The following is a 12432-nucleotide window of genomic DNA, read 5'->3' as shown; positions in this document are numbered from 1 at the left end:
GTTTCACAGGGCCCTAGAGATAGTTCTGCCGGATTTCTGTCCCCAACTCTCCAGGGAGAGGGAGAGATCCTGGCACAAATTGGACGTCAGAAGAGCCTTGCGCATATACCTGAAGCGCACGGCTCCCTTTAGGCATTTGGAGGCCCTTTTCGTGTCCTGCCAGCCATCCACCCGGGGGGCCAAGGTCTCTCTGGCCACCATCAGCAGGTGGATTAGAGCGGCCATTTCTTAGGCCTACGGGGCATGGGGACTCTAGGTCCCAGAGGGCATCACAGCGCACTCCACCACAAGTGCGGCCACCTCAGCAGCCTGGTCCACCCAGGCACCCATAGAGGAGATCTGCCGGGCTGCCACCTGGTCTTCTCCCTCGCCTTTCATTAGGCATTACCGGCTAGACGCTTACGCCTCCACGGATGCTGCTTCGGCAGGAGGGTATTGCAGGGAGTCCTCTCCGGGGGGCTCAGGCCCATCTAATCCCTCCCAGGACATCTAGCTTTGGTATGTCCCATTGGTTACTCCTCCCACACCTTCACTTCGGAAACTGGCAGTTGGACTTACCTGAACTGCATGTTTAGAAGAAAGGTGTGGGAGGAGTCACTTCCCCCCCCCCCTGATGTAGGGTGCCCAGCACCTAGGGAGCCTGAGTGAGTTCCAGGGTCAAGCTATAGCAGATAGGAAGGATGTGTGTTGTGCTGTTCTTGTCTGTCCTTCCTTTCAGGTGCTCTGCTACGATCCATCGGTTAATCTGGGGAGGTCAGAGGAGGACCATAGGTGTGGCCTCAAAAGATTACCTCAGTCTCCCAGGCAAGAGGGCTGGGTTAATACCCATTGGTTACTCCTCCCATACTTTTCTTCTAAACATGCAGTTCAGGTAAGTCCAACTGCCATTTTCATTGCTGTTCAAAATCCTGAACCAGGAGATAATCCAAATAATTTGTTGGATTTTTAAGACCATTTGAGGAAATGTCAAAATTGAGATAATAAATTGGCTACAATTAAGGTATAATTAATATTCTTCAATGGGCAGATTAGGAAAGCTAATCGGAGAAAGTTAGCTAATTTGGATCTTAATGTCATCTTTGTTTAACTTATAAAAAAGAAAATGAATTTTTCTACAAGTTTGCCAATGTTTAAACTCATTCACAAAAGAATATTTTTTTATTGGCAGATGTTCTTATCAGAGATGAAGGAAGATGACGTATTAGGAATAAAGTTATCAAATTAAAAATATGTGAGCAAGTTCTTTCAAAAATATGAAAGTATGTAGTTATTTTGCAAAGCTGTATATGATGAAACTTAGAAAGGACTTCTTGTCTGTTTTAAGTCATCAAACTAGATAGAATGTCTGAGCATTTTCTGAGGTTGCAAACATTTATTTATTTATTTATTTATTTATTTATTGCTACCTATTTGCCCATGGCAACTCAAGGCGGCTTACAGAATATAAAATATTAACCTAATAAAGTTTTAATCTCTCTTTTTCTTTTCTCACTAGAAAAACCATACCGGACATGACTTCTATAAAGGAGCAAGCAGCAATCAGTAGATTAATAACTTTCCTACAAGAATGGGATAGTGCTAACAAAGTTACTCGAAAACATATTCTTCAAAATTTCATTCTTGCTAACCAAGGCAAGACTGGTCCAGAACTTGAGAAAGAATTCTCTCAGGGAGCCAGTTTGTTTCTGGCACGAATAACTGCCTGGCTCCGGCTAACGTATCCATTTGGAGAATTGATGGTCAGGTAGAACAAGGAAATACTGTGAAACAATGTTGAAATTACTAGGATGGGCTATACACTATTTAATTACACCAAGAAGTACAGTTTTGAAAGATGTAGTCTCAGATACTGTTCTGACCCAGGCTTCCTTAAAAAGCAAGAAGCAAAGTCTTGGTCCCAGCAAAACCCTTTTTATTTACACAACTGTGAATTCCTTTCATTCACAAGTCAGCAAGGTTTAGCAAACAGTCTTTCATAGAAATGTTTATCAACACGAACCTTATCTCATTTGGAAAGCTGCCAAGTAACTAGTTTCCAAACCCAGGAGGGCGAACTCCCTGTTTGCTGCTCTTTTGTTTCTTATGGGAGAGGCCAATCACCTCCAAAGTGTGGCTTTACTCCTAAGTTGACTCTCCTTTCTTAGTTGTTCTTGTCTTCTGGCAGCTCTGCGCATGTGCACACTGGGAACAGGCACCAACTATTCCTCTGCCTCACTGCTGTATAGCTCCCTCTCTGCCTCCAACATAGAGCCCACATCTGAGCTTTCCTCATCCCCTAGGACTGGCTCATGTTCCTCCCCAACCTCCTCGCTGTTTGACTCTGCTGCCAGCTCTGCAGGCCACAACAGATACAGAAACAAATTCTGAAAATTCGCTATTTTTATTGTTTCATGACAAAATAAATAGCCTGTTTGATAGTTTATTAAATCTAATACATTTATTATAACATAAATATAGTTTGTTAAGCCCATACACAGAATTTTTGTAAATGGCTTTAAAAAGAGCAAAGAGGATAAGGAAAAATAAATTCAGCTAAGGTTTATTCAGAATATATTAAAATAAAAACCTTAACTAAGTCATAATAGCTATATGTATGGAACATGCCTGGAAAAACAGTTAAAATCAATTGGTATCTTCCTTTCAGCTGCAAGTGGGTAAGTAAATGTACCATTTTCAGGAGTCGGAGGAATCTTACAATTTTTAGTCTTCTATGTTGTTGAAAGAAGGAATGTTCTTTATGTTCTTGTGGTATCAAATGATATACAAATAGTTTTTGACTTAGGAGCCCAAAATTTCTGTTACTAAGCAAAATAGTTGTAAATTGAATGTTGCCCCATTTTATAATATTTCTTTCTACAATCGTTAAGTGAATCAGTTAACAATTGTTAAGTTAGTAGCATAGTTGTTAATTGAATCATTGACTTTGCTTGCCAGGAGAGCGCAAAAGGTGGTCATGACTCTGGGACACTTGCATCCATAAATAAATGCCAGTTGCTAAGTGTCCAAATTTTGATCACATGACCACAGGAATGCTGCAACAATCATCAGTGTTAAAAATGGTCATACCTCACTTTTTCCAGTGCTGTTGTAACTTCAAATGGTCACCAAATGAATGGTTCTAAGTCAAGGACTAACTGTATAGGAAGTTCTGTTGGTTATGCTTCTTTATTTTCTTGTTTGATGAATCTCTCTTTTCGGCACTTTGCTTTCTGAAGACATTTGTTTATTTACAAGTTCTTGAAAATAAAATATGATTACTGTTTTAAATATTCTTTGGTATCATCAAGTGTACACTGCCTGAATAGTAGCCTATCCCAGATTGGAGAAATGTTATATAATCTTTTATAATACACTTGCAGATTTTACCATATTTGAAATAATGCAGTATAATTGCATATTATAGACAGAAGCAATTCCAGAAATAACCCTTGAAAGCCTTTTGATGAAACCTGAACCACTATCCTCTTCAGTTTGTCTGGAGGGGATGCAAATTGCTACATGTTAAATGGAAATTGAAATTTCTAATTTTCTGTGTTAAAAGTATTGCTAACTTGTATGTCATCACAAAAAAGAAAAAGAAAAACATTGAGAATGATGACAGTTTTCTAAGAAGGCATCAACATCTCTAGGACTAAGTGAAGTGGTATTAAATAGTATTCTTTTTACAGACATGCATGCCATGCGCGCACACACAGAATTGCCATAAAGCCTTTTGTTTTGTTCTTTAAATTTTTGCAGCCAGCGGTATCTTCTTGAATTCCTAGAAATTGGTGGTATCCTCACATTATTGGAAATACTTGGGCTGAAACAACTGAAAGAGGAAGACAAAATGGAGTCTGTAAAACTTCTTCAGTTAGTGGCAAAATCTGGCAGGAAATTCAAAGAGCTTATCTGTGAAAGCTATGGTAGGCTTATTTCAACATCTGTTGTTTAAGAAAGACTATTTCAAGTATCAGGATAATTATTTTCTCACACAATTAAAATCTTTCCTGTCTGAATCTCATGGAAAGAAAATAATTTCTTCCCTTCTGTAATTCAGCAGAATGATAAATCATCTCAGTGATCCAATTTACATTCATTTTAAAATACTAGAAGTCTTTGGTCTTCATAAGAATGTTTTCCTTCAACAAGGTATTATGGTATTTTTTTCTTTATTGCAGTATGTTAGAGCCATGCATTGAGTTAATTGAAGCATAATTCCCTTTTGAAATTGCTGCAAAATAATATCTTTCTGAAATTCCCTTTGAGTATTCAAACTACTAGAATATGAAAAATTAATTCTATTATCATAGATCTCTAGATCTCTATACAGTATCCATGTATCTATATCTACAATATGTTCATATATATATCTTTTCTATATCTCTATATATCATCTATTCAGTTCATCCTTTTCTCTAAAATATGGATACATAACATGTAGAGACCAGATGCTGAATCACAAATTCTCACAATCCCAGCCAATTACGAGGATGCCAGAAGATGTAATTTGGCAACATTTGGCATCTATCCATAAATAACACTTAGTTTTTTTATAAAACAAACACACAAGAGTTTGTGCAGTTGAGATGGAAATCCAACCAAGTTAGTTGGATTGTAAGAATTGTAGGCTTTAACTAGCACAGTTTCAGAAACCTGCCTACTTAAAATGCCAGATATTTCAAAGAATAGTTCCTTGCTTCCACAACAGCACATATATAGTCTGTAGCATTTAGGACAAATTTGATATCTTAAAAACTGAAAAAGTATTTAGGAGATTAATCATTATTAGGGTTATAGAATTAAATTATTCTCAAAAACTATTTAATGTAATCCCCCAAATCATCTGCATTCCTTATCTGTTGATATTTCCATTTTAGAAACCTAATGTCTATCATTTACACATTTAATGTTATACTGAGTTTGTCTGTCATCTGAATTGAATTTTGACCTTCATGCATGACTATGGTATTTTGTAACTACTGGTAGCAGAAAGAAAAACTGCTCTAAAGGAGTAGAAAAGAAAACATTATCAATAATATGGTACTAGTGTCAAATACTACATTGCACGTAGACTGGGAACCTGCAGCATTATATCCAATGTCAGATAAGAATTTTGACCAATTGTCCAACTAGGTCATTCAACACTTCCAATCAATTTTTCAAATATAATTATTTATTGCAGTTCTTCAGAGCTGGGTCTCCTAAATCATTGATAGCTCTTCCCCCTCACCCCTGCCCTCTATAGCAGGGGTGTCAAACTCAGGGCCTGGATCCGGCCCACGGAATGCTTATATCTGTCCCACAGAGCCGTCCTGAAACAGCAAAGGACTGGCGCATGATGCCTCTGCTAGTGAAAATTGAACTCAGGAGGGCCACGGGCAGCCCTCCCAAGCTCTGTTTTTGCCAGCAGAGGGTTGCAGGAAGTTGTTGCAGCCGAAAACAGAGTTTGGGAGCCCGTTTTCACTGACAGAGCTTTTGGGCCACCACAGGCACCCCTGACACGAGTGACATTGAGCTGGCCATGCCCACCCTGGCCACGCCCATCAAGACCCCTGAGGTCAAACACACTCTTGATGCGGCCCTCAATGAAATCGAGTTTGACACTGCTGTTCTTTTTTATTATTATTATGTCATTAATCTTTGGTGAGATTCACAGCTTTTGGGCCTGGTTGGTAGCTCAACAGCTCGAGTCCTAACCAAGGACCTAAGTACTGGTACTGTTAAGGTAACATCAGAGGATATAAGCTGTTCCAAGTTAGGGTGGTTGTTTGTAGAATCAGAATGTTCAAGTCTGATAAATTTAAATTTATTATTATTATTATGTGGTTAATCTTTGGTGAGATTCACAGCCCTTGGGGCTGGTTGGTAGCTCAACAGCTCGAGTCCTAACCAAGGACCTAGGAACAGCTCGAGTCCTAACCAAGGACCTAGGAACTGTCGGAGGATATAAGCTGTTCCGAGTAGGGTGGTTTTTTGTAGAATCAGAATGTTTAAGTCTGATAAATTTAAATTTTCCAAATAGCAAGGTAGCCCTTTAGGTATTGCTCCAAGGGCTCCAATTACAATCGGGACAACACACAATTTCTTTTTCCACAGTTGCTCAACTTCAATTTGCAAGTCCGGTACTTTGTGATTTTTTCTTACCGTTTATCTTCAATTCGTACATCTCCAGGTGTTGCAATGTCAATGAACCATACTTTTTTCTTTTCAACTATTATGTCAGGTGTGTTGTGGGCCAAGTGCCTGTCAGTCTGAATTCTGAATTCCCACAAGATCTTGCCTTTCTCATTCTCTAAAACCTTCTGAACCTGATGTTCCCAGTGGTTTTTGCTGTACTCAGATCCAAACTTTTGGCACAATTTCCAGTGAATGATCTTAGCAATGCGGTCATGGCGTTGTAGGTAGTCAGTTTGTGAAATTTTGCTGCACCCACTGATCATGTGGTCAACTGTCTCATCTTTCTCATTACAGAGGCGACATTTGCTGTTGGTGGTATTTTTGCCTTCATGCAGTTTGTGCCTAAGACTTGTTTTTGAACTGCCAAAATAAAGCCTTCTGTTTCTTTTTTCAGTGCTCCTGATCTTAACCAGTTCCAAGTTAGCTTTTGGTCAGCTTTGCCTTCAATATTTTTCAAATATTGGCTATGCATAGCTTTGTTTTTCCAATTTTCAGCATGCTTTTCAATTACTTCTTTCTTATTATTATATGTGGTTAATCTTTGGTGAGATTCACAGCCTTTGGGGCTGGTTGATAGCTCAACAGCTCGAGTCCTAACCAAGGACCTAGGAACTGTTAAGGTAATGTCGGAGGATATAAGCTGTTCCGAGTAGGGTGGTTTTTTGTAGAATCAGAATGTTTAAGTTTGATAAATTTAAAATTTCAAAATAGCAAGGTAGCCCTTTAAGTATTGCTCCAAGGGTTCCAATTACAATCGGGACAACACACGATTTCTTTTTCCACAGTCGCTCAACTTCAATTTGCAAGTCCCAGTACTTTGTGATTTTTATTATTACTATTGTTGTTGTTATTATTGTTGTTGTTATTGTACAATTGTATCACAGCGGCCAGTTGTTTCGCCGGATTTGGCATTGGTTACTAGTCGGGCCCCACCCAGGGGCCTAGGACCTCGTAACGTATTTTCATAATATGCGTGCAGTTCCAAGCAGTGCAGCTTTTTGCATTTGACTGATGGTGATTTCGTCAATTTTTAACTGTTTTAAATGTAATTCCAGTGCTTTTGGTATAGCACCCAGTGTGCCAATTACCACTGGAATTATCACTGCTGGTTTGTGCCATAGTCGTTGAATTTCGATTTTTAAGTCCTGGTATCTTGCGATTTTTTCATGTTCCTTCTCGGCGACCCTGCTATCACCTGGTATTGCGATGTCTATGATTGTAACCTTATTTTTCTCAACCAGTGTGATGTCTGGTGTATTATGCGCCAGTATTTTGTCAGTTTGTATATGGAAATCCCACAAGATCTTGACCATCTGATTTTCGGGGACTTTTTCAGGCTGATGTTCCCACCAGTTTGTTGCTGTTTTAATATTATAATTTTTGCACAAATTCCAATGGATCATTTGTGCTACTGAATTGTGCCGCAATTTATAATCAGTCTGCACAATTTTTTTACAGCAGCTGAGTATGTGATCAACAGTTTCATCAGTTTCTTTGCAAAGTCTGCATTTGACATCATCAGAGGATTTTTCGATTTTGGCCTTAATGGCATTTGTGCGGATAGCTTGTTCTTGTGCAGCCAGGATTAGTGACTCTGTTTCTTTCTTTAATGTACCTGTTGTTAACCATAACCAAGTTTGTTCACTGTCCACTTTATCTTTTATTTTTTCCAGAAATTGGCCATGCAGTGCTTTGTTCTGCCAACTCTCCATTCTTGATTTTATCACATCTTTTCTGTATTCTTGTTTCGTCTGTTGGGCCTTCAGTAGATTTTTGTTCTTTACTTCGATTAATAGATGTTCTTGACTTTCTTTTAAATAATCAGCCAGTGCATGTTTTTCTTCTTCAACTGTTTGCTTCACTTGTAATAATCCTCTGCCACCTGATTTTCGGGGCAGATATAGTCTATCAGTATCACCACGTGGATGTAAACTGTAGTGCATTGTCATTAGTTTCCTGGTTTTTCGGTCCAAAAGGTCCAAATCAGCTTGTGTCCAGTTAACTATACCAGCTGTGTATCTTATAACTGGTATTGCCCAGGTATTTATGGCCTTGATTGTATTTCCACCATTCAATTTAGATTTCAAAATTTTCCTAACTCTGTTGGTGTACTCTCGCCTGACAATAGTTTTTACTTCTCCATGCTTGATGTTATCCAACTGCAGAATGCCTAAGTATTTGTAGGCTTCATTTTCTTTGCATTTAATTAATTGGCCATTGGGCATTTCAATTCCCTCACATGCAGTGATTTTGCCCCTTTTTATGGATACAGTGGCGCATTTTTCCATGCCAAACTGCATTGAAATATCGGTGCTGAATACTCGGACTGTGTTTGTCAATGATTGGATTTCTATTTCTGACTTTCCATAGAGTTTCAAATCATCCATATATAGAAAATGCAAAAAATTTTCAGCTTCTTTGGCTGTTTGGTAGCCTAATTTCATTTTTTTTAAGATTACTGATAGTGGGATCATTGCGATGATGAAGAGAAGAGGTGAAAGTGAATCACCCTGGAAAATTCCTCGCTTGATATTAACCATTCCGTAGATCTCATTCCCTACTGCCAACTCAGTTCTCCATTGTTTCATCGCCTTTTCAGTAAAGGATGTAATATTTTTGCTAATGCCAGTTGTTTCTAAGCATTTTATGATCCAACTATGTGGCAGTGAGTCAAATGCCTTTTTGTAATCAATCCAGACCATATTCAAGTTCATTTTTCCGTTCTTACAATTTTCTAATATCATTTTATCAATTAGAAGCTGATCTTTTGTGCCCCTGCTCCTTCTTTTGTTGCCTTTTTGCTCTACTGGCAAGATGTTGTTTGTTTCCAAATAATCCATCATGTTATCTGCAATAATGCCTGTGAGTAATTTGAAGGTTGTTGGCAAGCATGTTATTTGTCTGTAGTTTTCAGGTGTTGTTCCTTTAGTTGCATCTTTCTGAATCAAGTATGTTTTTCCAGTTGTCAACCATTCATCAATTTGGCCCTTTTGTAAAATTTCATTCAGTTGCCTGGCCAATATTGCATGTAAACTGGTCAGATATTTGAGCCAGAAACCATGTAATTGGTCCTTTCCAGGTGATGTCCAATTCTTTAACTTTTTAACTCGATTTTTGACCACCTCAGTTGTTATTTCTAATACTTGCATTTGTTTGTTGCCAATGCTTTTCTCAAAGTCATGTATCCACTTTGCTTCTTTGTTGTAGTCCTTTGCATTTTCCCACAATTCTTTCCAGAATTCAACTGTGGCCTGTTTTTCTGGTTTTTCATTTTTGGTGTCACCATTCACATTAAGACTTTGATAAAAACGCCGTTGGTCTGATCGAAATTGCTGATTTTGTTTATATTGGATGATTCGTGCCTCATATCTTTCAATTTTTCTAGCTGTTGCTGTTATCTGCTGTTTTACAATCTCTACAGCTTCATTGATGTTTCTTGTATCCAATCTATATCTTCTGATTAGCCGATCTATGATTTTGTTGTTTTTAAGCCGTTGCTCATGCATGTTCTTTAAGTTACTAGCATCTGCCCTTAATTTTTTGATTTTTTGTTCTAAACGGATTTTCCACTTTGGCTTTGATGCTTTTTCTGTTGTGTGACTAGGTACTTTAATTTTAATGCCTAGTTCATTAGTGACTATTACAGCTGCACTGTACATTAACTGGTTTGTTTCCAAGATGGATCCCGGTTCAATTGTTGAAAACACTGCATTAACCATTTTCATGATAGGGGCCAAAGTTTTCTTAGGCACAGTTTTTAGTGATGGTAAACGTTGCCTTTCCTCATTAAGCAGAAAATGCTCCATGATCTTATCCTTCAATTCTTTTTGTTTTTGAGTTAGTTCATCAGTTGGTTCAGTGATAACTGGTTCTAGTGGTGGTGATGTTATTTCCTCCCCGAGAGCTTCTTCTGGGAGTTCTACTATAATGTCTTTAGTTGTGTCTTGAATATCAGTTATTTCCGCTTGTGATATTGTTTTTTGGGTTTTGCAATTTGCCTGAATTTCCTCATGTTCAACTTCATTAAACACTTTATTCCGTATAATAAATCGCCTTTGATCTGCTAGTCGTTGTTCACTAACATTTGAATCTGGATATTGTTGTTTCCATAATTCATACATTCGCTTTAAATAGCCTCTTTTTTCTGGCTCTGAGTTGTAGTAACAGGCCATTATGGCACAGTTTTCATCTGCACTATATTTTTGTCGTTTTGTTGGCTGGTCCACTTGTAGCCCACTTGTCGATGGATGTCCAGGGACCCCAACATCCGCCGCGGCCCTTGTTAACCCGCGCGACGACCGATGCGGTATGGAATTCTTATTCGATTTTTTTACCATATTGTATGGGTTGGCGGGTTTTTTTTATGGGACCAGATGCCAACCTGACCCCAACCCTCCTCCTTTCTCATCCGGGCTTGGGACCGGCAATGGCAGAGTTGTTGTTGTTGTTGTTGTTGTTGTTGTTGTTGTTATTATTATTATACAATTGTATCACAGCGGCCAGTTGTTTCGCCGGATTTGGCATTGGTTACTAGTCGGGCCCCACCCAGGGGCCTAGGACGTCGTAACGTATTTTCGTAATATGCGTGCAGATCCAAGCAGTGCGGCTTTTTGCATTGACTGATGGTGATTTTATCAATTTTTAACTGTTTTAAATGTAATTCCAGTGCTTTTGGAATAGCACCCAGTGTGCCAATTACTACTGCTGGTTTGTGCCATAGTCGTTGAATTTCAATTTTTAAGTCCTGGTATTTTGCGATTTTTTCATGTTCCTTCTCGGCGACCCTGCTATCACCTGGTATTGCGATGTCTATGATTGTGACCTTATTTTTCTCAACCAGTAATTTTTCTCAATAATTATTATTATATATTAATTATAATATATTATTTTCCGTCTACAACACCTTACAGACATTATATCAACATTATTAGGTCATCATACCTGTACATGTACATATTATTTCCTTCTATGTTTATAAACCTTTATACACAGCTCTCTCTCTCTTTTTCGGTTTAATTAATTTTATTCTTGTTTTGCAGCCATTTGTACCAATTGTTTCAAATTTCATAATATTCCGACTCTTCTTTGTCTTTTAATTTTAGTGTTAATTTGTCCATCTCAGCACAATCCAAACTTTTTTGTATCACTAATTCGTCCGAGGGGATATTATTTTGTTTCCAGCATTGGTCAGCAGATGTGTTAATATGTACTTAATTTTCTTTGTATATTTCCCTTTGATTATTCCCAGCAGAAAGAGTTCGGGTTTGTATTTTATTTGTTCTCCTGTAATTTCTTGCACCCATTTTCAAATTTTTGTCCAATATTTTTGAGTTTTCGGGCAGGTTCACCATATGTGATAGAAAGTCCCTTGTATTTTTTTACACTTCTAGCAGTTGGGATTCATGTTTGGGTACATTTTAGCCAATCTCGTGGGTGGCAAATCCCAACAATATTTTCTTTGAGTGCTACTGATCATGTTAGTTTATAATTTGTGTTCCAAATTCTTTCCCAATCCACTAGATCTATATGGTGTCCAAAGTTTTTGGCCCATGCTATCATGAAACCTTTAACTTTTTCTTCTTCTTATGTTACTTCTAATAAATATTTGTAAATTTTCGTTATGAATTTATTTTCCGGGCCAATTAAAATTTTATCTATTTGTTGTAATTCTGTGTATATTACATATTCTTTTACATCTTTTTTGTATCTCAATTGTAGTTGAAGGTATGACCACCAGTCTATATTTATATTTTGCTCCTTTAATTCCTGATTTGTTTTCAAATGTCCTTGAATGTCTAAAATTTTACTATATCTAACCATTTTTGATAGATCTAGTGTATTGGGATATTGACACTGCCTTGTTTTAGTTGAAGTTTGCTTGATATTCATCAGTTCCTATATGGAGGGAATCCTTGCCCACAATATTTCTCATAGTCAATATTATTTACCAGAGGGTTTTATTGGTTAATTGATATTGTTAATGAGTTCAAAGAAACTCATTATTGGCAGATTTTTCTTAACCTACTTGTTCAGAAAGCTTTTTCCTATGCAGGTGTACGATCAATTGCTGAATTTTTTGCCACTTCCAAATCAGAAGAAACACAAGAGCAGGTGCAGATTCTTCTGGATACATTAGGACATGGCAACCCCAAATATCAAAATCAGGTGTACAAAGGGCTGATTGCTCTTTTAAAGTGCACTTCTCCCAAAGCCCAGCAGCTGTCACTACAAACACTCAGGATAATACAGGTCAGCCAAATAAATGGAAAGTGG

At 37.9% G+C, this 12432-nt stretch overlaps 1 protein-coding gene across 3 annotated transcripts in view; it reads left to right on the top strand.

Annotated features, from left to right (window-relative positions):
- ARMH1 (armadillo like helical domain containing 1) overlaps positions 1-12432 on the top strand; it is a 42193-nt gene that overhangs the window by 16825 nt on the left and 12936 nt on the right. For all 3 annotated transcript variants that reach the window (XM_087719788.1, XM_087719787.1, XM_087719786.1), the window contains exons 2-5: positions 1496-1717; positions 2586-2654; positions 3739-3905; positions 12212-12408. In XM_087719788.1, the coding sequence (XP_087575914.1) occupies positions 1512-1717; positions 2586-2654; positions 3739-3905; positions 12212-12408 (639 nt within the window). In that variant the 5' untranslated portion in view covers positions 1496-1511. The remainder of the gene's footprint in view (positions 1-1495; positions 1718-2585; positions 2655-3738; positions 3906-12211; positions 12409-12432) is intronic.

This window comes from Thamnophis sirtalis, unplaced genomic scaffold, assembly GCF_051295495.1.
Source record: "Thamnophis sirtalis isolate CommonGarterSnake01/CBP01778 unplaced genomic scaffold, rThaSir2_p1.2 scaffold_7, whole genome shotgun sequence".
Classification (NCBI taxonomy): domain Eukaryota; kingdom Metazoa; phylum Chordata; class Lepidosauria; order Squamata; family Natricidae; genus Thamnophis; species Thamnophis sirtalis.
Note: the sequence above shows the minus strand (reverse complement) of the source record. Positions and strands in the feature narration are given on the sequence as shown.